At 42.8% G+C, this 27,913-nt stretch overlaps 2 protein-coding genes across 2 annotated transcripts; both read right to left on the bottom strand.

Annotated features, from left to right (window-relative positions):
- Window positions 1-434: 434 nt before the first annotated feature.
- Window positions 435-22,345, bottom strand: LOC146960168 (protein NLRC3-like). The gene is made up of 5 exons (XM_085772569.1): window positions 20,505-22,345; window positions 20,217-20,390; window positions 19,952-20,125; window positions 1,652-1,698; window positions 435-1,514 (listed from the first exon to the last, which is right to left on the bottom strand). The coding sequence occupies exons 1-5, from the start codon at window positions 22,343-22,345 to the stop codon at window positions 964-966; spliced, it is 2,787 nt and encodes a 928-aa protein (XP_085628695.1). The 3' UTR covers window positions 435-963.
- Window positions 22,346-22,370: 25 nt separating this feature from the next.
- On the bottom strand, window positions 22,371-27,420 carry LOC146960167 (uncharacterized). The gene is made up of 4 exons (XM_085772568.1): window positions 27,379-27,420; window positions 24,397-24,516; window positions 24,154-24,267; window positions 22,371-22,554 (listed from the first exon to the last, which is right to left on the bottom strand). Exons 2-4 carry the CDS (start codon window positions 24,465-24,467, stop codon window positions 22,371-22,373), a joined length of 369 nt encoding a protein of 122 aa, XP_085628694.1. The 5' UTR covers window positions 24,468-24,516; window positions 27,379-27,420.
- Window positions 27,421-27,913: the final 493 nt, after the last annotated feature.

The following is a 27,913-nucleotide window of genomic DNA, read 5'->3' as shown; positions in this document are numbered from 1 at the left end:
ATTCAAGCTTCCACAGTCCATAGTTCTCCTCTTTGTTTGATATTTCAAGAGACTTTTGGTTAAGTAACCATGGACAGCTCCTAGGCAGGATTGTTCTGCTGTGTTGTCGCCGCCGTCAACCGCCCCACACAACACACCCAAAGGAGAGGATATGATGAAAGAAAGATGAGTTCCAGGGAAGGCACTTTTTTTCATATTTGAACAGCAACAGTCTATTACTTTAAGAGGTGATAAATACTATAAAGCTGCCAGTCAGCAAGGTCTATAAGGTCTATCATATCAAAACTTAATCTAGGGGTGCATAGGAATAAAAAAATCACAACTAGAATTTGCCCTCCCAGGTGATACCGATATGTGAAATTTTGGGTCTTGGCCCAAGGACTAGTAGTGTAGTTGAACAGGAATATGGACAGCCAATCAAATCCCAAACAATCCATGAACCAATCAATGGTCGCTAATAAACGAAAATGAAGTCATGAGTGTTAATTGTCTCCAGTTTCCAAGAAACAGCAGTTAGGTAATAATTATAGAAATATATAATAAAAACAATCAGTCTCAAAGTCAAGATACATTTAAATCTACAAACTTCATGAACTCAGCGTCATGGTAACAGATACATCATTGTCTGGTAGGATTAGTAGCTGATGGTTGTTGTGCTGCTCTACATCAGCAGGAAATGCACATCACATATAAAACTGATTCACATTATTTTATTTGATTCAGTGAAAACACAAAGAAAAATAAATCACATGTAATTCATTCTATTCAGCGTCCGTACAACATGATGTTTGTTTCCAGTTGTGTTTCTTGTTGTGTGTGTTTAGCTGTGAGCAGCTCACAACTGATTTAATCCATGAATGTGAAAACGTGAGTGAGAGACAGAGACAGAGACAGACATGTAGAGACTGAACTGTCTGTTCAACAGTGAGAAGGTTTCTGTGACAGGAGGAGACTCTGCTTCACTCAACACAGACTCAACCAGGAACCAGGATCGAGTCCAAACCCAGGATAGAGAGGTTGAGTGAAGGTGGTGTTGAAGGTGTAGAGGTGGATCAGTGAGTCAGAGGAGACTCTGTAGAAGGACAGAGAGCCAGCAGGACAGTCCACATACACTGCTACTCTGTTAGAGACAGAGGAGGAGGAGGAGGAGGAGGAGGAGGAGGAGGAGGTGGTGATAGGTGTCTGACTGTTATTGTGCCAGACACTGTAACCACCACCATAGCAGTCCAGACTCCAGGACTGATCGTTCCCTCCAAACCAACAGTCTCCACTGTTTCCTTTCCTTCTGATTCCTCTGTAACTCACTGATATCTCAACGGTTCCTCTCCTCTCGACCTCCCAGTAGCAGCGACCAGTCAGACCAGTTGAACACAGCAGCTGAGGCCAACAGTCAAATCTGTCTGGATGATCAGGATATGACTGATCCTCCATCACCCATGTTGCCTTCCTGTTGTTGTCAGACAGTTTGATCCATCTGTTCACTGTGTTTGTGTCGATTGTGAGTGGACAGGAATCTGATGGAGAGAACAAGACACAGCTGCAGTTATTGATCATTGATCAGTTATTGACAGTTTGATGAAGACTCATGAGGTCAGTGATGTGACAGTGTGAAGATGGTTGAATGTGCTGCTCAAAGTAAAAACAGACTTACACTTCCTCAGACCTGGTGTCAACCATGGGACTCCAGCAGGCTGCACCCTGAAAGGAGGAGGGGGGTCAGAGCAGCACCTTCTCTGTCAGCATGCACACATGGACATTACATGGCTCTCACACACACACTGTTTTATCACTGTGTTCACATGGAGGCTGGTATGTCTGGATGAACACTGAGCACAGAGAAGAAGGAGCTGGAGTCTTTATCTAGTGATGATACAGAGCAGGAGGAGACCAGGAGGAAACACTTCATCATGTCTTTTCTCCATGTCATGTCACTGCAGTGTGAGACACACACTTTCACTCTCTGACTCTCAAGCTGCACAAACACACGTCACAGCAAAGAAGATGAAGACACAACAGGTGGAGCCGACCAGCCCAGATATCCCACAATGCAGCAGGAAAGGAGGAGAAGAAGATACGTTTGTTAGAGCTCAGTGAAACACAGTGGGTCTCATTCATGAAACATGAGCAGCGTCAATTTACGTGGATTTCCGCTAAACGTAGAAATACACAGAAATATTGCTTGTCACTGCTGCAAACTACAATTTTAATTTGCATTACTCTCTCTCATGTTAAAATACTTCGATGCCTTTGAAACACGTCATTTAAACATGACAAAGGATTAGAAATATTTGGAGAGAGAGACGTTTGGGATCGGACACACAGGAACAGTCAAGGCTCCATCTAATGATGATAATAATGTGATATAAAACCGGAAAAACTTTTCTTCCATCAATGTGCAGCTGATATGCAATGTAGAGTGTGTGACGCTACACGTTGCTACAGTGGGTACTAGTTTCATTTGGACGGTTTCACGCGAGATTCACGCGTGAGTCACGGGAGGCTCACGCGTATTTTTTGTGGAGGAGTAATTGTGTTTTCACCAGAAGCTGCAATGTGCCCAAACAACCGCCAGGTGGCATCTGTGAGCAGCAGATCGCCTCTATAAGACAGCAGCACGGAGCAGTGAACACGAATGGGGAATGCAATATAATAATAATACAGTATAGTTTTTCAATGAGAAAAATGTAACGACGGCAGCTATACGTCTCACTCTCTTTTATCGATCCTCTTGTCAGCTCCAAACACAAGCGTCTGCACCGCGATTATGGACCACAGCGTGGTTTTCCACACAGCAGTTAATTAACTCAGTGGGTGATGCTGCCGGTGTGTTTTTAAAATGAGCCAACTACTGTACAGTAGTGTTCATTCCCCACCTTGTTTGACTGAGAGTGTAGCTGGACGATTTCTCATGAATGAACGGGCAATAGCCTATGTCACTTTCGGGCTGGGCGATCCTGAAATAACTTTCCCTCGATAGAAATAGGCTACAAGATGTGTGGATAGGTTTCATTCATCCATGTTTTGACAGACAACACAAACAACCAGTGGCAGGGACGGACTGGCCATAGGGCAATATGGGCAAATGCCACAGCAGCCGCGACCGAAGATGCAGCCGTGCTGATGTGACCGCAAAAAAAAAAAGTCAGTCGGGGTCAGCTGGTTTACAGCCGGCCGACTCTGAAACACTCGAGACACAATAACATTAGTAACGCAAGAAAGGTATAGTTCACTTAGTAGAGCAGCTCTCATTATAAGCAAAGATTTTATTTCAGTCTGGGATGCCAACGTGCAGTTTTAGTGAACAATGCATTTTCTCTTATCGTCATTATTATGATCACTGATATAGCCTATATGTGCGGCTATATATACCGTATGTGTGTGTTTGTGTGGTATCCGCGGGTCATTCCGACATACCGCCACTCCGACATTGACGTCTAATTGTCGTAATGGCGGCACTTCCATTAATTGAAAACGTCCCACCACTCCGACAATTTTTGTTTCCATTGTCGGAATGGCGGTACTTTCCTTTTTTGGAAACGTCCCGCCATTCCGACATAAGGTCATTAAATGTGTAGGTTAATAATGATCACCGCCTCCCTGCCTGCCCATCTCTCTCCTCTAACAGCACTTTGACTCTGGTCAACGCCCTTGTCACATCCCATCTCGATTATAAAATGCATTATTACTATTATTATTATTATTATTATTATTATTATTGGCGCTGTGCTACTTAGTTTGCAGCTGTGGTCGAGAGAGCTAGAGAGTTAATGGAGAGAGGGACCGCTACGCCGGTGAATCAGATCAGTGATGTTGTTTTTTATTGTATCACAGTGGTTACAGTACGTTCAACAGGATCAGTGGTTCTCATGGGGGTCCTGGACCCCTGCATATTTTTGATCTCTCCTGTAGCCTGGCCGGGTCTGGCTCCAAGTTTAATTATAGACAATTTGATCTGCAGACGCACAGAGGCATGCGTAAAACACATATTTTGACTACTTCGTGCTGTTGCTATTTTTTTTTAAAGTTACCTTTCGTTTCCTTTGGATTTTTGTGCGTATTATGGAGCCGTCCTGGTCCATGTTTGTAAGACTTTTTACCAGGAGTAAATTCCCAAAAGTTGCAACAACTTGTAGTGATCCACTGGGTTTTGCCTGGCCATAGTCTATTGGAGCTGGGGTAGTTGATTTGCAGGTTTGCTCCCCAGGTTTTTTTAATTGTGTATTAGGCCAGGGAAATGATCAATTATCCTTGTGGTTTGCGCACTGGGACGTGCGGACCTTTAATGAATGAATGAATGTTTCTTTTTTGCTGTAAGTTGTGTGCGTAATGCGTAAAAGTGCAGGACGTTTTCATGTCGGAATGGTGACATGTCTGAATAGTAGAATGTCGGAATGGCGGTATGTCGGAATGGCAGCATGTAACCATTTGTGTAATGCAGGGGTGCTTTAAAAAAAACACAGTTGTCTGGACAGTAGGCATTTTTCTCACAACCGACCTCAAAAGCGAGGGCAGGTCCGCCGAAGCATCATTCCACCCGTTGTCTTTGTTACTTTGTTGTCGCTCCACAGAGCACATGGCTACTTAATTATGCACGTGCTGACCATATATGGTTGTGCTGTGCTGATGCATTCTGGGGGTGGAGTATGAGGTGTGTTCATGTCTGCACCATTCTTGGGTCCGGTGTGATTTATCAATGGAATATTGCGGAGAGTTGTGCGTACGCACAGCTTGATCAGTGTTTCCCACAGAAAAAAAAATATATATATATGTCCACGTCTCACGTGTGTTTACGTGCGGTGCGCCCGCACGCGAGAGAGGCGGCAGGTTGAGAGGCTGACTGGCGGAGATGAGAGATGGTGAAACGCTAGATGATTATTAAAAAAACACCATCTCTGATCTCTGCCTGCACATAGACAGACACAGGTTCACATACAGACAGGGGCGCACGGTAAATGCAGCTGCAGCGCTATTAAACTAGAGCAACAGCAACTCTCATATTTAAATTGTGTTTTATATTGATTTCATATATTTCACTGATTGCAATTAGGCTATAGAATGCTAGTGTGTGTTTTATTGAAAGCGAGGCTAGGTGAAAATCGCTACAGTGTGGTTTATATGCAGCGGTCTGTAGGACCAGCTTATAGACACATCAGCGACACTATAGCACCTTCATTTATCTCTGATCAATAGGTGTGCTTGTGGATACTTCCCTGCCCCCCACAGAACTTCACACAGCTGTTCAGTCATCTTAGGGCGCTTTCACACCTAATAGTCCGGACCAAGGTCCGGACTTAATTTTTTTTTTTTGTTACATTGTTTCCATATAGTCCAGCAAAGTTCGCTTTCACACTGCTATTATGACAGCGGACTAAAGGATCTACCGACGTCATGACGGATGAGCGTGCGTCTGACGTTAGCGCATAGAAAGTGCTCTGAAAAAAATAAAATAAAAATATGTGTAAAAAAAAAATAAGAAAAAATATAGCCCACTGCTGGAAAGCACGCTGTGGTTTGTAATCGCGGTGCAGAAGAGTGAGTTTAGAGCTGATGAAAGGAGAGAAAAAAAGAGGATTGTGCCGCGGAGAAATGCTCTCATTGATCAGAGTGGCAGCGATCAGCTGTTTTGTGTAGTGGAGGGGAACACACACACACGCTATGCACACACACGCGCGATCCTCCTATCAGATGCGGCTGCATCGCTCCAGGTCACTTGTGTGTGTGTGTGTGTGTGTGAGTGTGAGAGAAATAAAAGCTCTGACTTGCTGGGGCAGACGTTGTTTGGTGTCACCCGCTGATCCGTCTTTTTCAGACTTTTTTCGGCGGAAAAAATATATATTCGGGTCATTATATAAAAAAATAGGCTTGCATGTATCGTTTGGGGATTTATATTAAACACTCCACTGTTTAATTCCGTGTAAACGTTTACAAGTGTAGCCTACACTGACACACCCATCCCTCTGACCAAATCTGGATATAATATGATCTCCTCCTCTCCCCAAGTGTTGCCGCCGGTTGCCGCGGCTCCTCTTTCCTTTTTTTCTGTTTATTTACTTGTTTCGGCACGAGCGCATCTGACGTTATTTCCTGTATTTGGTCTGATAGTTCGAACCTTCCAAAAAAATGCTTTCACACTACGCAGCATCGGACCTTGGTCCAGGATAGTCCGGACCGAGACTACCTTCTGAGGCTGGACCAAAGACTCGGTCTTTAGTCCGGACCGTGGTCCCGGGGAGCTTTCACACCTGTCAATTTGATCCGAACTATCTGGAAAGTCCGAAAGTCCGGACCAAACGAGGTAGGTGTGAAAGCCCCCTTAGAAAAAACGGTTCTTACAGTAGCTACCTCTCCTCACACTTTTCATAAGCCGGAGGACAAAACTGTAGGCTTAATTGTTTCGTTTCATTTCGTTAAGTGAAAATCATCTCTGAATTATGGAACTAAAAATAAAATAGGCCTATCTTTAAAAAAAAAAGATCCTATGATATTTAGCCTAATTGCATTATTTTTATTTATGGGGTCATCCCTATGTTCCCACAGCCCTATGTTCCCTCAGCCCTATGTTCCCTCATTTCTAACTTTTGTCGTCACTGAAAATTAGGCCCTATGTTCCCTCAGCCCTATGTTCCCTCATTTCTAACTTTTGTTGTCACTGAAAATTAGGCCCTATTCCCACAGCCCTTTGGTCCCACCATTGGTTGGGTTTAGGCAATGAAGAAAGGAGTTGGTTAAGTTTAGTAAAAAGACCAGGTAGAGGCTAGACAGGCCAGATAGACAGAGTCCAGATAGGTAGAGAGAGTCCAGAGGGAACATAGGGCTGAGGGAACATAGGCACGCTCCCTTTTTTATTCAAATGTGACTGAGACCTTTATCTACCTAAACAGAGGGTAACATGAATAAATATCCTGTTTTGTATTTTTCTGGAAACTGTTACATTATGTAACGTGACCGCGGCACTCCCCCCCCCCCCCCCCCCCCCCCCCCCCCCCCCCCTCCCTCTCCCTCCCGAATTGGGCATATTATGATAAATATAACTGTAGATGAAAACAATAATTGAAGAAAACAATAAGCTATTGTCGGCCCGAGGTATAAATGCCCAGAAATCGAATGTTTCATTTGTGTAAGTTGTAAGCTTCAGAAACCATCACACATGGAAAAGTCACGGACTGAGAGACCTGTAGTTTTAATGTAAACAAAGTCATTTACGTAAGAAAAACACAAACGTCTGTGTGAGACCATCTGGGTGGTTCTAGTGTTCACATTAGCCTAATGAAGAATGAAGAAAACACGTTACAAATGAACTATGACCGAACTGACAGCAGAAACAGTGTGCACTTATCTCAAGGAAATTTAAATCGAATGCAACTGTAACTTGTAACTGAGAGGTGAAACGTCTTTCTAGACGAATAACCAAGTCCAGTTGCATTCGATTTAAATTTCCTTGAGATAACTATGACCGGGAGTCCGGGACAAATGAGAATATTCACAGGCTTAGTGCATGTGCACACGCCGGCCGGAGTCAACTCGCAACAATGTAGCTTTCCCTCGATTAAAGTAGTTCTGTCATCTCCCACTTTGTACCGGATAAGAGACAGCACCCGACAGATATGCTAAATGTTTGGATGCAACAAAGTCACTGTTAACAAAATCAGCATCTAGTCTGTCCCTTCAAGAGCAGCTGCTGACAGATGTGCATTATTGCTCCGCTCGTGAGTCCAGCAGCATCGGGTCCAGGCTGCTGGCACGGACGTAGCGATCGTGGGCTGAGTGGATTGTTACATTCACCAGAACTTGCAGAACTCAAACTACTCAAACTTGGAGCCACCCGGCCAGGCTACAGGAGAGATCAGAAATATGCAGGGGACCCCCAAAAGGCTGAGAACCACTGATCCTGTTGAACGTAGGCTACTGTAACCACTGTGAAACAATAAAAACAACAACATTGATCTGATTGACCGGCGTAGCGGTCCCTCTCTCCATCCACTCTCTAGCTCTCTCGACCACAGCTGCAAATGAAGTACCTATGGCCTATGAACAGCCCCACTCTCCATTGCAGCTACGTTGTGGTCAAACGTGGAATTACCCCAAAATCTTTTGAGCTGCATCTCAGTACGATGCTTCCACCTAGTGGCTACAGTGTGACCTACAATTACACGCAACACGTGAATCACGCGTTTCGTGAGGGAAACGTCCAAATGAAACTAGTACCCACTGTACAAGCTCGGTGGACACACACTTCATCCTGCACAATAACACAGTTGGCAGCAGTTTGGATGGAGCTGTGAGAGACGGCTGCTGCATCTGTAAGAATAGAACCTGCCTATATAACTTCATGCATGCTCCTCTACAGCTGAGGCTGTGAAGAGCCTCTTCCTCTCATGGCTGCTGGAGCTCTGTACTTATGTGTTTTTAGTTTTTATTCTTTTTTTTATTTCATGTTGTGGGTTTACTAAGATAGGATACTTAATTCACTCCATCTGTTTCTTCCCTCCAGCCTTTGACCTGTCCCAGTCACACCACTACTAACAGAAGAGAATTCAATATTTTTTCTGGACTCCCCTTCACCCAAAATGACTTAGATCCGCGATCTCTCTTTTTTTCTCTCTCTCCCTCTTTCCTCGTTTGCGTCATGGCTGCAGGTGAACAGGATGCACCTAACTCCTTATATGGTGGTCAGGATCTCCTTATATGGCTATTCATGAGTGGAGATCTATGCTAATTGCTGATCACCGGGCGCGTGCTGTTAGTTTACGATGGGTTGGCATTCATGATCCTACACACGTGCTTACGATCAAATCTGAGTTTCCCGCACCGTTCATGAATCTGGAGTAGAGTTTTAGTAGCATGAGCTGTTATGTGCATAACACAGATTTACAAGCGTTTCATGAATGAGACCAGTGAATTTAATGAGAAACACTGAGTGTGAAGACAACTTGTGTTTGTCTAAAGAAAACTCCACAGGAAGCTGAAGAATGAGGCTGTGAGCAGGTTTCCACAGGAGCCACAGCAGCAGCAGGCCCGTAGCCAGCCTTGTGGAGGGGGGGGTTCTTTTTTCCCAAAAAGTGGACCCCCCCCCCCCCCAAAAAAAAAAAAAGTAAATAAATAATAATAACTAGAAAATTTCCTCTCGGGAAATTTTGAATGGGCCGCGGGGCTACTGCCGATTTTGCCGTCTCTGTCAACATGGGAATCAAACCCACGATCTTAAGGTCAAGACAGAGCTGATCAGACAGACACATGATCATCTTTCTATAAGCACTGATATGGAGGAGCTGTAACCACATTAGGTTACCTGTGTGTGTGTGTGTGTGTGTGTGTGTGTGTGTGTGTGTGTGTGTGTGTGTGTGTGTGTGTGTGTGTGTGTGTGTGTGTGTGTAGGTGTGTGACACCAACAAGGTTTAACTTTAAAACCAGATTAAATCATGGTTTAAGTTTAAATTCTGTTGCATGTTAACTGTGTTTTAATCACATGAAGGTGTGTGTGTGTTTGACTGTAATCACATGAAGCTGGCTCTAGAGTCTGTGTGTGTGTGTGTGTGTGTGTGTGTGTGTGTGTGTGTGTGTGTGTGTGTGTGTGTGTGTGTGACTGACTTGACACATAGTTAGTTAGTAGCTGCATCCTGTGTCAGTCTGATTTAGCTGTGTCTGTGTTTATAAACATTTAAACGAGCGCCAGGTGGATTGTTTATGAAGTTAACGAGCTCTGGCCTGAGGATCAAAGAGGTTACCACGGCGATAGGGGCCCCCGCAGGCTGAGACAGACAGAAACGTGGAGAAAAAGAGCCATTTTCTGCCTCTGCACCGGTCTCACATTTAGGCTTAGCATGACAAAACGGTAACTCCTATCAGAACAAAACACAGATCAACGTTGCTCTAAGGACTTACTGAAAATTTCGGTACGATTTGGTGTTTCTACAGTAAATATTTTGGCGACGCTGGCAGTTTTAAAACATCAGGCCGTTCTGCTCCTCTCAGAAAATATTTGTATTGGACTCAATGAGGAGCAGAGACAGACGTGGCCGCACTCAGAGGCTGATTCTGTCAATTCTGTAAGTCTCTCTGATATTTTGAGCACATGACATGAGAGATAACAAGTTTGTCTTACAAATTCTGAAAAAATGATGTCTGTAGAGTGTAAATTGTGGCCGTGCTGACAGTTTATCCAGAAAAAATACAGAATGTTTCTTCACTCTCTCCCACTCTAACCGATGATGTCACGTGCTCTGACACGAACATTCCATGCAATACACACCCATTATAATCTCATAATTTCTCCAAAAATGATCATGGTCATTGATCAGGGATTGATCAAAAACTATATGACCTATCAAAACGTGGAGTAATACGACAATACACAAGACTTGTGTCTACTGTTTAAAGTTTAAATGAAGTCTCTAGGTGTAAGTATGCCTGAGCAGTAGACGTTTGTTAAACTCCAATGATTGGTCTTTTTCGCTCTTTTTTTTTCGCCCGTCCCATTGACTTACATGCAAAATTTTGCGTAGTTTTTCGCGACTTACGTCGCGAAAAATTCGTAAACTGTTGAGAAAAGTAATAGCACACCGATCCCGATCAGGACACACGTTTTGATATATAATTTGTAGCGAATCGAAAAAGCGTCCGGAAGATGAAGGAGAACTAGAAAAAACATTTCCAAGAATGGAAATGGTGTGAATGCTTCCAGCAATGCTGAATGAGCTGAAGAAATTGTTGAAAGAAAGATTGAAACAAGAGAGAAAAAAGAAAAGGACAGAAAGAAAGAAAGAAAGAATCAAACAAACAAAGAAGTAAAAAGACAGAAATGGAGTGAAAGAAAGAAAGAAAGAAAGAAAGAAATGGAGTAAAAACAAAGGAAGAGAAAGGGAGTAGAAAGAAAGAAAGAAACAATCAAACAAACAAAGAGGTAAAAAGACAGAAATGGAGTGAAAGAAAGAAAGAAAAAAGAAAGAAATGGAGTAAAAACAAAGGAAGAGAAAAGGAGTAGAAAGAAAGAAAGAAACAATCAAACAAACAAAGAGGTAAAAAGACAGAAATGGAGTGAAAGAAAGAAAGAAAGAAATGGAGTAAAAACAAAGGAAGAGAAAAGGAATAGAAAGAAACAATCAAACAAACAAAGAAGTAAAAAGACAGAAATGGAGTGAAAGAAAGAAGAAAAAGAGAGAGGGGGATGATAGATAGAAAGAGGTAGATGGATGGATGGATGGATGGATAGAGAGGGAAGGATAGAAAAAGTTACGTAAAATACAAATGAAGGAGTAGAAGAAAGAAAGAAAGAAAAAAAGGAGACAGAGGGGTTAAAAAATAGGGAGGGGTATAGATAGATAGATAGATAGATAGATAGATAGATAGATAGATAGATAGATAGATAGATAGATAGATAGATAGATAGATAGATAGATAGATAGATAGATAGGACACATGTTAAAAGCTGCATCCTATGTCCTAGGCTCCACCTGTAATTGTACTACTATTAATAGAGTTGGAAAGACTAAACGTCTGAACTTAAATTCATGAGAAAAATATAAATTGTTGGAGATGTTTACATCAAAAGTATAAAATAATTGAGAGCCTGATGAATTTGAGCTGAAAACCTGTGTGTGTGTGTGTGTGTGTGTGTGTCTGGGTGTGTGAGTCTGACGGTCTCTCTGTCTGTGTGTACATGTGCAGAAAGTAAAACTGTTGATAAGCGCCACAGAACTCCTCTCTCCCTAATGATATGATTGATTACACCTGTGTGGCAGCCTGCCCTCAGAAGTTACCATGGCGACTACCATGCTTACATTTTACTGTGTGGAACAGTGTTGTGTTTGTGTGTTTGTCTGTTTGTGTATGTGTGTGTGTGACTGTGTGTGAGTGTCTGTGTGTGTCTGTCTGTGTGAGTGTGATGCCTGTGTTTGTGCGTGGACATCCTCTGTCAGTCTGGTTTATCATGTGTCTGTGTGGGGCTGTGTTTAAAAACATCTTAACGAGCTGCCAGGCTGCAGCTGCACTGTTTATAGACTTTGATAACGAGCTGGCCCCAACAGCTGGCCACTGCACACAGAGCAGAGCAGAGCAGAGAGATTTGAGCTCTGTGCAGCTTCCCAAAACAGCCCAGTAAAAGAGAACCGTAACTCTTATCAGAATGTGGTCTGACTACTGGGGCAAGGAGACCTTCCTGAGCGAGCCAATGTGCATTAAATGTTTGTAGGGCAAAAACTTTTCTTGCCGTCGCAAGGTAGAAAAGGGGGGCATTTCTGTTTTTCTAAAAAAATCTGCTCCTACTTTTATATTGAAGTGGATGAGCCATTGGAGCGGGTCTAGCTGGACAATTAGGCTCACTGAGACAATTCTGTAAGTCTGTCTGCTGTTTTGAGCACATCAGATGAGACACGACAAGTGTGGCTACAAACCGGTGAGGAAATCATGTGTCTAGAGTTTAATTTGTGGCCGTGCTGGCAATTTATCCAGAAAAAATCCTGAATGTTTTTTCGATCCCTCTCACTCTAACGATGATGTCACTCACTCTAAGCTCTGCTCGTTAAGCGCAATACACAACCATTATAAAGTTGGATTTTGTCGAAAATTTTAATGATTTTAAAACAGCCAAATACCTAAAAACTGTTGAAGATATCAATAAGCTGAGTAATATGTGAATAGATTAAAAGTTTGTCTACAGTTTAAAAGTCAAATGGAGTCTGTGGGAGAAAGTATGCTGACGTTTTAGAGGTTCAAAGTAGTAAGAAAATTTTAAAAGTTTGAAGATATTTTCAATGCATTCCTATGGGAAAAAATTAGCAGAAAAAGTTAAATATTTTAAAAAGTATAAATAGTTAAAAAGAGAAAAGTAATGCCGATAAAGTTCAAAAAAAGCTGCACGTTTTGATATATGAATTGTTGAAATCGCACAAAGTATGAAGGACTAGTTTAAAACCGTAGAAAGGCGGAAAGTAGAAAGAAGAAAAACTAGAAAAAGCATTTCCAAGAATGGAAATGGTGTGACTGCTGATAGCAACTGAACGCTGTTGCAGAATTAGCAAATAGTGCAAGCAGTGATCACTATACAAATGTTTGACCAAGGTCAGAATCGAACCCACATCCTCATGGTCATTAGACTTCCACTCTGCCTCTAGGCCACAGTGCACACACAGTTGCAGAGACTGTTGTCTGTTAATGATCTGCACACTGTCAACATCAAGAAAGCTTGAGAGTCAAGCTTGAATGACTTAGAATGAAAATGTCTGTGAATTTCAGGCTGAGCACTAACCATATGGCCACAGAGAACCTGAATTACAATGAGCTTTATACTATGAGGAATCAAAGACTGTCCAATGACAGCTGAATAATTGGAATCAAAAGTCAAGCAATGATGTGAAATGACTGAGGCAGGAATCGAACCCATGACCATATGATCACTAAACCTTTACTCTGCCACTCGGCTACAGAGAGCACACTGCTTTCAAGACTGTTGTCATTCATTGTAATGTGATGATGTGCTGCAAACTGGTACGAGTAATCAAGGAGATAACAAACACCTGTAACCAATTGAAGGCGGGGGAGGAGAGCAGAATTCAACATAACATAACAAGAATTCTTCCCTTGGATTCGAACCAGTGACCTTAGGGTTGGCAGGCAGTTACCCTAACCCCTACACTACAGTGGAGTTGTCAAGAAGAGAGGTTGAGACTTTGATGAATGTGAGATTTTTTGTGAAAAAGTTAAATATTTTAAAAAGTATAAATAATTAAAAAGAGAAAAGTAATGCCGATAAAGTTCAAAAAAAGCTGCACGTTTTGATATATGAATTGTTGAAATAGCACAAAGTATGAAGGACTAGAAGAAGACCGTAAAAAGGCGGAAGAAAATGGCCAAACAGAAGAACAATAGTGTGACTGCTTCAGCAGTCACACTAACTAGAAAAAACATTTCCAAGAATGGAAATGGTGTGAATGCTGAAAGCAATGCTGAATGAGCTGAAGAAATTGTTGAAAGAAAGAAAGAAAGAAAGAAAGAAAGAAAGAAAGAAAGAAAGAAAGAAAGAAAGAAAGAAAGATTGAAACAAGAGAGAAAAAAGAAAAGGACAGAAAGAAAGAAAGAAAGAAAGAAACAAACAAACAAACAAACAAACAAAGAAGTAAAAAGACAGAAATGGAGTGAAAGAAAGAAAGAAAAACAAAGGAAGAGAAAAGGAGTAGAAAGAAAGAAAGAAACAATCAAGCAAACAAAGAAGTAAAAAGACAGAAATGGAGTGAAAGAAAGAAAGAAGAAAAAGAGAGAGGGGGATGATAGGTAGAAAGAGGTAGATGGATGGATGGATGGATGGATAGAGAGGGAAGGATAGAAAAAGTTACGTAAAATACAAATGAAGGAGTAGAAGAAAGAAAGAAAAAAAGGAGACAGAGGGGTTAAAAAATAGGGAGGGGTATAGATAGATAGATAGATAGATAGATAGATAGATAGATAGATAGATAGATAGATAGATAGATAGATAGATAGATAGATAGACAGATAGATCAGAGGGGTTAAAAAATAGGGAGGGGTATAGATAGATAGATAGATAGATAGATAGATAGATAGATAGATAGATAGATAGATAGATAGATAGATAGATAGATAGATAGATAGATAGATCAGAGGGGTTAAAAAATAGGGAGGGGTATAGATAGATAGATAGATAGATAGATAGATAGATAGATAGATAGATAGATAGATAGATAGATAGATCAGAGGGGTTAAAAAATAGGGAGGGGTATAGATAGATAGATAGATAGATAGATAGATAGATAGATAGATAGATAGATAGATAGATAGATAGATAGATCAGAGGGGTTAAAAAATAGGGAGGGGTATAGATAGATAGATAGATAGATAGATAGATAGATAGATAGATAGATAGATAGATAGATAGATAGATGCTTACGTTTTACTGTGTGGAACAGTGTTGTGTTTGTGTGTTTGTTTGTTTGTGTATGTGTGCATGTGTGACTGTGTGTGAGCGTCTGTGTGTGTCTGTCTGTGTGAGTGTGATGCCTGTGTTTGTGCGTGGACATCCTCTGTCAGTCTGGTTTATCATGTGTGTGTGTGGGGCTGTGTTTAAAAACATCTTAACGAGCGGCCAGGCTGCACCTGACCTGTTCTATAAATAGACTTTGATAACGAGCTGGCCGCTACAGCTGGACCAACTGCACACAGAGCAGAGCAGAGCAGAGAGATTTGAGCTCTGTGCAGCTTCCCAAAACAGCCCATAAAAAGAGAACCGTAACTCTTATCAGAATCCTTGCCCAGAATTTTCTGGGCAAGGATACCTTCCTGAGCACATTGATGTGCATTAAATGTTTGTAGGGCAAAAACTTTTCTCAGAATCGCAAGGTAGAAAAGGGGGGCATTTCTGCTTTTCTAAAAAAATCAGCTCCTACTTTTATATTGAAGTGGATGAGCCACTGGAGCGGGTCTAGCTGGACAATTAGGCTCATTGAGACAATTCTGTAAGTCTGTCTGCTGTTTTGAGCACATCAAATGAGAGACGACAAGTGTGGCTACAAACCGGTGAGGAAATCATGTGTCTAGAGTTTAATTTGTGGCCGTGCTGGCAATTTATCCAGAAAAAATCCAGGATGTTTTTTCGATCCCTCTCACTCTAACGATGATGTCACTCACTCTAAGCCCTGCTCGTTAAGCGCAATACACAACCATTATAAAGTTGGGTTTTGTCGAAAATTTTAATGATTTTAAAACGGCCACATATCAGAAACTGTTGAAGATATTAATAAGCTGAGTAATATGTGAATAGATTAAAAGTTTGTCTACAATTTAAAAGACAAATGGAGTCTGTGGGAGAAAGTATGCTGAAGTTTTAGAGGTTCAAAGTAGTAAGAAGATTTTAAAAGTTTGAAGACATTTTCAATGCATTCCTATGGGAAAAAATTTGCAGAAAAAGTTAATATTTTAAAAAGTATAAATAGTTAAAAAGAGAAAAGTAATGCCGATAAAGTTCAAAAAAAGCTGCACGTTTTGATATATGAATTGTTGAAATCGCACAAAGTATGAAGGACTAGAAGAAGTCCAAAAAAGGGAAGAAGAACTCAGAATAATAAGAAAAAGTATGAAGAAAACAGAATAACAATAGTGTGAATGCTTCCAGCATTCACACTAATAATAATAAGAAAAAATCCACACAATAACAGTAGTGCCCGGGGCGATTGCCTGCGGCCCTAATAAAGGCACACACTTCTTTTTTTCCCCATTATAACTTCACTTTGACATCACATGTTTCTCTTCCTCCACTATCCTTTACTGTTGCTCTCATTTACAACAAAATTTTCACCATGTAATTAATTTTTATATATATAGCCTATATATATATAAAAAAGGCTTAGCTTTTTCATAACAATAATCATAATAATGTTTAATGTAGTTAAATGTATCTGTCTCTCTCTCTCTCTCTCTCATACTCACACACACACACACACACACACACACACACACACACACACACACACACACACACACACACACACATAGGTACCTGCAAACTGGAAATGATGATAAAGTAAACCCCTATGATTTTAAGAGGTAAATGAAGCATTCTGGTGTACTCTGAGAAGAATACAATGGGAAGACAACATTCGCTTCAGATAAAAAAACAAAACAAAAAAAAAACCCACATTTGGTAGGCTACTGACTGAGGTTTCTATCTTTGTAATGGCAAGAATGGCTGGACTGTATGACACTGGTCTAGTGGGGAGCTGTGGCTGGTGAGAAAAAACAAAACTTTTTTTTTTTTCAATCTTTTGACCTGGACCAGCCTTTCAAGGCCAGTTTCCTCTGCTTCACCATGAGCCTCTTTAAGACCACACCACCACCACCACTTCTGCCCTGTTCTCATCTGTATGATGGCTGTAGCTACTGTCAGATATTAATAAATGAAAGGAGGCTCTCATTCCCATTTGGAGGTTGCAGGTATAACACACGCACACATGCACATGCACACACAGTAACGCACGCACACACACGCACGCACACGCACGCACACACCTGTTGCTGTCTCCCTCTCCTCTGCTCTCTGGACTGGGCTGCCTGGCTGTTCTTTTGGGCTACCAAGTGTGCATGGGCCTTAAGGACCGGACGCGTCAGTTCAGTCCGAAAATATGTAGAAATTAATTACGGTAGGTCAGGTCGCGCTCCTACTCGGCTTCTCTCTCTCTCTCTCTCTCTTTTCTTTTGGCCGGGTTCGGACCAACTTAATTCAGGGTCCGGGTTTCAACACCCGCGGGTCAGACCGGGTTCGGCTTTTAACTTCCAGGCCCGTTCAGCTTGATGCCAGGAGCAGGACTTTAGAGCAGCATGTCAGTGCTGCTGACGCACCGCACCGCAGGTTGCAGAGCGTCAACTCGTGCGGCGCCCTACTGTGCTATGATTGGCTAGAACTCACAGGCTTTGGGCTGTTTGCTTCAGCAGCAGTCCAGTCAACACGGGGACATGCATCCCACACCAATCAGAGAGTTATTAGAGAGCCTAATACAAGACAAGCACCGCATTTGCGGCAGCGGTGGGGTGGTGGTGGTGGGGGTGGGGGTGTGTGTGTGTGGGGGTGTGTGTGTGTGTGGGGGGGGGGGGGGTTCGAACGAACCCTCCGATCCCCCTTGGCTACGGGCCAGAGCAGTGAGTGGATGAAGGAGCTCTAATAGAAACCATCTGATCACAGTGACAGGGCGGATCAGGATCTCATGATCAATGACTCTGTTCTTCTCTGCTCTTCACACAGATCAGCTGCAACACACTGACTCACTGTGATCAGTCACATCATGTGGAACAAAGCAGCCGTCCTCAGGACCAGTCCTGAGCTCCATCAAACCTGTCCACACATTTTGACTGGACTTGAAGTCAGAGTCCAGAGGAAGCAGAGAAACTGTAGAGCAGAGAGAAGCAGGCTCAGCTCAGAGCACATGGACTCAGACATGAAGTGAAGCTCCAGCCGCTGGAGACTTTCATTAAGGAGCCACTTTGTGGCTTCATCTGATCTGGAGTCAGTCTGAAAACAGCTGTTTGATCACACACACACATTCAGCCACAAACACTGATTATTACACTGTTCACTACACTCACTTTCTTCTGATTGACAGCTCCAGGCCTCTGGACAGTGAGGACATCTGGATGTCACACTGTGATTGACTGTCTCCTCAACACAACAACACATCTCATCAGGACAAGACCAGGATCTCAGAGAGACTGAGCTGATTATTGATCATCAATATCTGACCAGACAGAGACCTGATGGTGCCGCCTGGTTTCTGTCTCTTATTTCCTCCTTGGTTGGAGACGCTGGGAGACGAATGTCTCTGAGCAGTGGACATGCTTTGATTCTTGTTGCTGTGTTGTTATTAGTGTGTCCACACTCAACAGGTGTCTACAGTCTCTGGGACTGTTCAGGTCAAACACTCAGAAATAAAGTCGGATCCAAACATCTGGAAAGACTCAGAGCACAGCTGCCAACAGCTGCTTTCATCACTGACATCTCTTCTCCTGAATATGACACAGTGAGTCATGATGAGACACTGAAGTCATCATGAGGAGAAACTCCTGATCCCAGTAGTTCATCACTGTGACTGATGAAAGCTGCACAGCTCATGTTTGAAACACTCTGAGATTTTGGCTTCAGTATAAAACTGTGTTGGGACGAGTCAGACTGAGACAGAGGACGTCAGTGAAGTGGGCGGAGCTTCACTGTGGCCTACACCAGTGGTTTTCAAAGTGGGGGCCGCCAGGGGGCGCTAGGGGGGCCTCAGAAAATGGGAGGAAAGATAAGAAAAAAATGCAAAAAAAAAATTTGAATCAGATTTTTTTTTTTAATCATTGTTATAAAATATAATTTCTAATAATATATTTCAAAATGTTATTTGCCATGCTCATCTTTCTGATTGCCTGCCAGTCAAAATATCATTCATGACCTCATCTGTGTAGACCAGCGGTTTGGCCTGTTACCAAGCTCTGCCCATGGCTCTGCTCCTCAGCCTGTAGCAAGCTAGCACCAAATGGACAAAACTCTCTCAGAGGAAACTTTCTTAGCTCATGCTGATCTAGCTGATCCATAAACGGTCAGAGATATTTTGGATATTACCACTGCACTGCTCCACCGTTTATTTTAGTAAAGAAATCATCACAACAAGGAAAAAGTGTTTGTTTCTGTGGCGGGGAGAAGGCGCTCTGTAATCGGATAGTAATGACTTTCCAGGATGCTCCAGAGTTCGGCTGTCTGAGGTGAGTGATAACATGCAAAAACACAAAGTTTAAACTGTTTATACCGGTTTATACTGTGCAGTTTATGGGTTCAGTAGTGTGTCATAAGGATTCGAGTCATGTACCATAGATATTTGATTGTTTTTTGGGTGTTTGTTGTGGTTGAAAAAATTGCCCCCATACTTTAGCGTTGTGGCTATCGCTAGCGCCGTCTATCCATGGTGTAACTCCGGTTTGCCTGCATCAATTTTTGTCGCGTTTTTTGCTCCCCCCAACACCGGGTGACCATCAGGACAGTGATTTAGGGGTCAAAAATGACCGGAGTTCTCCTTTAAAGCAGAAGTAAGCGGAATGTTTGTGTTAATCTAAGTCTTAAATAGTTATATCTTCTGACAGCAATCACTTATGTAGCGTGTTTGGTCTGAAACACGGGTCTGTCAGTCACTCTGCTCTGCTGTAAGCCGAGGAGAAAACTTTCCTTGTATCCTACAACTTTTATCCAATGAGGAGAGAGAACGGCATAAAGCTCTCTGTGTGTACAGCCAAGGGATGCGCGTGAATGTGGTGACGTAGGGACGAGGGCGGGGACTGCTAACTCCATCGGCTGACAGAAAGTTAGCCAAAACGACCAGATCGCTTACTTCTGCTTTAATACCAGGTGTGAACGGGGCCATAGAAAATGTTCCAGCTCCTCCTCCTCTATCACACAGTGTGTGTGGCTGCAGCAGCCTCTCCATACCTGAGAGAGTCCAGTCTCCAGTCTGGATCCTCCCGTCCAGCAGACAGCAGCTTCACTCCTGAGGTTCCTGGATGATTGTAGCTCAGGTCCAGCTCTCTCAGATGGGAGGGGTTGGAGCTCAGAGCTGAGGCCAGAGAAGCACAGCCTTCCTCTGTGACCAGACATCCTGACAGACTGAGCACACACAACAACACACAGGGACCCTCTGTCAACACCTGCTGCTGTGTTCAAGTGGCATCAGATAAACAACTGGATGGATCCTCACCTGAGAGTCTCCAATCTACAGTGTGGACTCTCCAGTCCACCAGACAGCAGCTTCACTCCTGAGTCCTGCAGGTTGTTGTTACTCAGGTCCAGGTGTCTCAGACTAGAGGACTGGGAGCTGAGGACCGAGGACAGAGCTTCACAGCTTCTCTTAGAGAGGTCACAGCTGCTCAGTCTGAAGAGATGATCATGAGGAATTAAAGAAGAAAGGAATTTATTTTCTGTCCTGTTGAAAAGACAGAAGGGTTTTTATATAATGATGAATAAATCCAACTATCTCTACACTTACAGAGCTTTGTTGGAGGCTTTGACCACTGGCAGCAGCCTCAGAAGAGCCTCCTCTGAAGCAGAGTATTTCTTCAGGTCAAACTCGTCCAGATCTTCTCCTGATGACAGTAAGATGAAGACCAGAGCCGACCATTGAGCAGGAGACAGTTTATCTTTGGAGAGACGTCCTGATCTCAGGGATTGTTGGATCTCCTCCACTAGAGAACGATCATTCAGTTCATTCAGACAGTGGAACAGGTTGATGCTTTTCTCTGCAGAGGGAGTCTCTTCAATCTTCTTCTTGATGTACTGGACTGTTTCCTGATTGGACCGTGAGTCACTTCCTGTCTGTGTCATCAGACCTTGTAGGAGATTCTGATTGGTCTCCAGTGAAAGACCCAGAAGGAAGCGGAGGAACAAGTCCAGGTGTCCATTTGGACTCTGTAAGGCCTTGTCCACAGCGCTCTGGTAGAAAGAATTTGGTTCAGGTTTTCTTCGAACCAGTTTAGACCACCAAGTTGTTTGTTGTGGTGACATCAGGTTGAGTCCAGAGTTGATGAAGGTCAGATGGACATGAAGAGCAGCCAGAAACTCCTGAACACTCAGATGGACGAAGCAGAACACCTTGTCCTGGTACAGGCCTCTCTCCTCTTTAAAGATCTGTGTGAACACTCCTGAGTACACTGAGGCTGCTCTGATATCGATGCCACACTCTGTCAGGTCGGATTCATAGAAGATCAGGTTTCCTTTCTGCAGCTGCTCAAAAGCCAGTTTTCCCAGAGACTCAATCATCTTGCTGCTGTCTGAACTCCAGTGAGGATCTGTCTCAGCTCCTCCATCATACTTGACCTTCTTCAGTTTCAGATGAACCACCAGGAAGTGGATGTACATCTGAGTCAGGGTCTTGGGCAGCTCTCCTCCCTCTCTGGTCTTCAACAGCTCCTCCAGAACTGTAGCAGTGATCCAGCAGAAGACTGGGATGTGGCACATGATGTGGAGGCTTCGTGATGTCTTGATGTGGGAGATGATCTCTCCGGCCTGCTGCTCATCTCTGAACCTTTTCCTGAAGTACTCCTCCTTCTGTGGGTCAGTGAACCCTCTGACCTCTGTCACCATGTCAACACAGTAAGGAGGGATCTGATTGGCTGCTGCAGGTCGTGTGGTTATCCAGAGGCGAGCAGAGGGAAGCAGGTTCCCCCTGATGAGGTTGGTCAGCAGCATGTTGACTGAGGTGGACTCTGTCACATCAGTCAGGATCTCAGTGTTGTGGAAGTCCAGAGGAAGTCGACACTCGTCCAGACCGTCAAAGATGAAGACCACCTGGAACTGATCAAACCTGCAGATTCCTGCTTCTTTGGTTTCAGAGAAGAAGTGATGAACAAGTTCCACCAAGCTGAACTTTTCCTCTTTCAGCACATTCAGCTCTCTGAAGGTGAAGGGAAATGTGAAGTGTATGTCCTGGTTGGTTTTGTCTTCAGCCCAGTCCAGAGTGAACTTCTGTGTTATGACTGTTTTCCCAATGCCAGCCACTCCCTTTGTCATCACTCTTCTGATTGGTCGGTCTCTTCCAGGTGGGGCTTTAAAGATGTCTTCTTGTCTGATGGTTGTTTCTGGTCTGTGTGGTTTCCTGGACGCTGTTTCAATCTGTCTGACCTCATGTTCATCATTGACCTCTCCAGTCCCTCCCTCTGTGATGTAGAGCTCTGTGTAGATCTGGTTCAGAAGGGTTGGGTTTCCTGCTTTAGAGATCCCCTCAAACACACACTGGAACTTCTTCTTCAGGACAGATTTGAGTTTACGTACACAAACTGCTGCAGCATGTCCTGAATGCAGCTGGAACAGAAACTCTGTGAGTGACAGCATCAAACTAAAACCATGGAGCCAAACATCAGATCCATGTTGGACAGACTGACAATCCACTGGTGTCAAAGTGCAGCATGGAGATGATTGTGAACACAACAGATGTAACAGCAGCTGTTGGACATGTCCTCACCATAAATATGGAGTCCAGGTGTGTTTGATGCTGCTGGGCAGACTGACCACTGGGAACCTCTGAGCTCTCCTGCTCCACTCTGTGGAGGAATCAGTGTCAAGTCAACATCAGTACAGAGAGATAATACAAGATGGACTTTATATGTCCCCTGAGGACGTTCACAACAGACACAGACACTTTGGTTTCAGACCTGGTCCAACAACACGTTGTACAAACTGGTTCTTTTCTACAATAACCTGAGTCTGACTGTCAGTCACAGCTTACATCTGATCAACTGATCCACGTCCTCCTTTAAAGTTAATTAACCGGCCCGTTGACCAGTCGCTCTTTAAAGACAGACAGCTGTGTTCAGGAGAGTCTGGTCTCTGCTGCTGGATCCTGAAACAAAATTTGCAAATTTATTTCAATCTTTTAATAAACACAAGAACTGACTTTGAACTATTTTAAGTAGATGGTTCTGACACATTTCCTGTTGCTACTGCTGCACAGAGAGCATCTCTGAATATTAAAGGACAAGTGTTGTTTTCTACAACCTGGACCTTATTTCTGGCATAAAATAGGGTTGTTTACTCACCAATATAACTTTGGTGTCATTAGGAGTCCTTCGGATGATATTCAGATCCATTCGAGAGCCGCGTATATCCATATAGTGGGAGTGATCAGGGCACCAAAATGGAGCCTCTAAATAACACATTATCTGCTGTGGAACTCGTTCATTTCACCAATATTTGTTATGATTTGCTAGTGCTATTCCCCTTTGAGTCTGGAGTTTCCCTTTTGTCGTCATCCGGGGTCTGTAGGTTGACCTACTATTCTCTATGTTTTCCATATTCTGTGTTATAAACTGTTTTCTTGTTTGTATACGTCTACTGCACGTCTGTCCGTCCTGGGTGAGGGATTGGAAATTGGAGAAACCTCAGGGTGAGCAACAGAGCCCTCCTCTGTTGCTCACCCTGTTGCTCACCCTGAGGTTTCTCCAATTTTTCCCTGTTAAAAGGGTTTTCTATGGAGTTTTTCCTCAGTGGATGTGAGGGTTTATGGGCAGAGGATGTTGTTGTGATGCCATGTAAAGCCCTTTGAGACAAACTGCTTGTAAAAATTGGCTATACAAATGAAATTGCCTACTCTGCTTTGTGTATATCACTTTTATAACTAATACCCCTGGCTGAATAATACTGTTCTATAATTGTTAATAAAGCAATTCAACTCTGCGACAGTCAGCTTGTTTACCTGGAATTTGCTACTGCTAGTTTTGTGCAACATGGCTGAATATTTGTCAGATTTCTACAGATCCCTGATGACGATAACAGAACGAGTTTCACAGCAGATAATGTGTAATTTAGAAGCTGCATTTCCTGTGCCCCAATCACTCCCACAATATGGATACAAGAAACTCTCGAATGGATCTAAACATCGTCCAAAGGACTCCTAATGACACCAAAGTTACATGGATGAGTAAACAACCGTATTTTATGCCAGAAATAAGGTCCAGGTTTTAAATAACGGCAATTGTCCTTTAACATGTGGATGTTCAGGCAGGGACTCTTTACTGCAGCTGGACAATGTGTGTCTGAGTTATAAATCTGATTTTATGGAGAATCATTGAAATTTGACTCCACAGGAACTGGAAGAACGTTCAACAGAAACTCAAAAGCTTAGACATGTAGTTTTGTCTTACATCTGATCAGCTGATCCACATCCTCCTTTAAACTCAATGAACCTTCCTGTTGACTGGTCGCTCTTTAAAGACAGACAGCTGGGTTCAGGAGAGTCTGGTCTCTGCTGCTGGATCCTGAAACAACAACACAACTGATAAATTTACAGGTTGGAGAAAAATTATGAAAAATATCTTCAGTCTTTTAATAAACACAACAACTGACTTTTAGAGAGAAAAGTCTTTCTGACTGTTTTAAACTCTGACCTTTGACCTGTGGTCTGGCTCTTGGTTTTAGAGGGAGGGGCTCCCTCCTCTCTGTCCTCACACTGATCCATGCTGCTGAGCTCACATCCACATCAGCTCACACACACTTTGTAGCTTCACCTGCAGAGGAAACACACATCATTCATCTGCACAGCAGCTCACATGTCCATCATGTCTCCAGCTGCTCCTCCACTGATTGGCTCTTCTCCTCTGCTTCATATCAGTGTCAGTTGAATGCAGTCACACAGCAGTGAGGAAGAGGAAGCTGCCATCAGCTGCTGTACTTCTACTATCAGTCCACTAGATGGCGTCATGAAGCTGCAGCCCAGCAACATGATCCATGGACCACTGTTTCCATCCACTGACACACACAAGGACTGAGATCCACTGAGTCATACCTGTCAAGTTTTGGATTTGAAAATAAGGGAAATTTTCCAGCACCCGCCGCGAACAGTGCTGCCACCCCAACCAAGCTCCAGTATCCCTTACATTTTAAGACAAGAAAGCTAAAATCACTGGCTTTATGCACAGATGCACTACTTCCTGATCTTCAGCCAGCTCCTTTGTTTCCTGTCTGCCATTACTGGACAAACTGATTTATCCAGGTGTGCCTGACCCCAATAGTCACAACAACAATAATGTTTTTTTTTTCTTTTTCTCTCTAACACATAAATGAGGCATTCTGGTGTACTCTGAGGAGAAACAGAGGGAAAAGACAACATTGCTTCAGTTTTTTTTTTTTTTTTTAAAGCAGATTCAGTACTGACTGAGGTTCCTATCATTGTAACAGCAAGAATGGCTCAAGTGTATGAAAGTGAACTTAGAACTGGTTTAGTGTGGAGCTGTGGCTGGTGGGCAAAAACAAAACTCATTTTTTAAAATCTTTTGGCCTGGACCAGCCGTTGACGAGCCTTTCCTCTGCTTCACCATGAAGCTCTTTCAGGCCACACTGTCTTCTTCCACAACTTCTGCCCTATTCTCATCTGTATTTTGATAGCTGGAGCTACTGTCAGATATCTATATGACAGAAGGCCCACACATGCTTTAGCTTTACACTGCTGAATAACTGGAGCAGATATGTCCAGGGATCTTCAGCCTTCTATGATTATAGAATTACCCTGTCTTTTACAGCAGGTAGGCTACAGACACACACACACACCTCTGCTGTCCCTCTCTGTTGCTCTCTGGACTGGGCTGCCTAGCTGTTCTTTTGGGTTAAGTGAGCATGGACGACACAACTCGACCGGTGTGGACGCGCTGGTTCGAGACAAGTCTTTTTTTTTTTTTTTTCTCAACAACTGCGGGTCGACCCGTTACAGGCTTGATGAGCAGGACCTCAGTCAGTGCCGCGGTGATGTAGGCTTTGGGCTGTGTGCTCGCACATAGTGACGACGAGCACGCTCATCGTCGCTAACCAAGATAGGATTACAGTTTTTCTTGATTGTTTACACACAATTTTTGGTACTTGAGACACAATGGCCTCAACATCTAACTCATGCACCAACTCCCTTGACCAAATCTGCTAAACTACAAGCACAATTCCTGTTTTACACTCAATTTGCAGTTCTATAACACACTTTTTTCAAAACACCACACACAATTCTCTGCATTTGGCACAATTTTCATGAAGAAAATCTCTTGTTTTCACGAGTAACACACTGTTATTCAAAATTCTAAAGTTAGTTTCCCTACTATTCACACTGACTCATCACATGGGTAAACACCTGTCACACAGTTTTACAATTAGCAATCAGAGCTTTAGCAGAAAAGGGCAGCATAACAGGCAGTGATGGACTGACACCAAAAAGAGAGAAACCAAACAGAGAGGCCACACATCACACAAACACACACACACATAGCAGTGATCATAATGATGATGACAAAAGAAAATGCATTGATCACCAAAATTGCATGTTGATAGAGGGATTTGAACCTGGACTAGAACAAAGTCTTTGACTACAAAGAGTGCTGCTCTACTAGGTGAGCCACATGTTACAGTAGTCTCATCTTGTCAAAATTATGTGTTCAGTCTTTCAAAATTGTTCGGCCGTAAACCAGCTGACCCCAACTGACTCTTTTTTTTTTCTTCTGTGGTCAGATCAGCATGGCTGCATCGTCACACGATCACCTCGGTCGCGTCTTCACGCATTTCATTTGTTACCGTGTATTTGAGTGTTCTGAGTATCAAAACAATATTCAAAAATTTTACAACACATTTATATATGTAGGCCTACTGTCTGTAGTTACAGTAAAAAAAAGTCATTATGAGGAATGGAGTAGAAGTGTTTTCCATTCATCCTAGTGTTTTACACATCAGTGTTCAACTGGTTCTTATAAATGTCTAGTCATATGATGGTTTGTGTGTGTCATTTGAGACTAAAATAGCATTTTGAGAAGAAATAACATTGTTTTGAATGTAAAGTTTCATTTTGCAGGAGCAGTGAGGGGTTTTGCCCATTGTGTGTGATTTTTTGGATTTGTGTGTAGAGTTTTGAGAGTATGAGGCATGCTTTCAGAAAATGTGTGTAAACAATCGAGAAAAACTGTAATAGAGAGTTGGCCACTCTGAGGTAAAAACCAAAACCCAAATGAAATAGCAGCGTCCAGTCCGGGGTGCCGCCGGGACTGGCCCGGGGTATTATTATTTTTTAATAACGCGGGTTAAAATACGGGAGATTTACGGGAAAATACTAATACGGGAGGACGGCGGGAAAGAGGGGTAAAATACGGGACTTTCCCGGCCAAAACGGGATACTTGACAGGTATGCACTGAGTTGATGTGACACAGTCTCTGTGTGGACAGCGTCCCTGTAGAAAACCACTGGATCAAACAAGCTACAGCTGATTGTTACACACAGAACAACTGACTCAGCTACAGTAACATTATAATAACACAACAACAACACAACGACAAGTTGAAGGGCTGAGAACTGAGGTAACGACAGGTGTTATGGAGGAAAACATTCAGACTGTTCACCTTACCTTCACACGAGGAAATAAACTGCGACACAACCGCTGGGTCAAGTTGTGAAACTTTAAACAGGAAGTGGGGGAGGGGAGGCACATGATCTGGGTGGAGAGACTGGTGTTTTTACTGCTGTTTATTTCTACCACTGAACCATAAAGGTTTAATATATATATGAAATGCCGCTTGTCAGAAGAACATGTTTGTATTTCCTAGGGTTGCACATCTCTCTGTGATAAACGATTCAATATGCATCTAGATACACAGGTTACAATTCGATTCAAAAACTATATCCTTTTATTACAGACCGATTTGATACCAATCGATTCCATACAGTGTAAGAACGATACGATTAGATTCTACAGTTAATAATTGTTGTAGATATTTTATAAAATAAGAAGCCAATTCTATGAAAGTGACAGTATAGTTTATTTTCAAATATGTAAAAGACCACATATCCCCAAGCATTATGGCTTTATGGCACTACCAAAAAAATAAAAAATAAAATAAAAAACAGAACATACACAACAACAAAATCACATGTCAATGTAT

Source organism: Trachurus japonicus, unplaced genomic scaffold (genome assembly GCF_045865225.1).
Source record: "Trachurus japonicus isolate A0001 unplaced genomic scaffold, Traja_1.0 AP030642.1".
In the NCBI taxonomy this organism is placed as follows: domain Eukaryota; kingdom Metazoa; phylum Chordata; class Actinopteri; order Carangiformes; family Carangidae; genus Trachurus; species Trachurus japonicus.
Note: the sequence above shows the minus strand (reverse complement) of the source record. Positions and strands in the feature narration are given on the sequence as shown.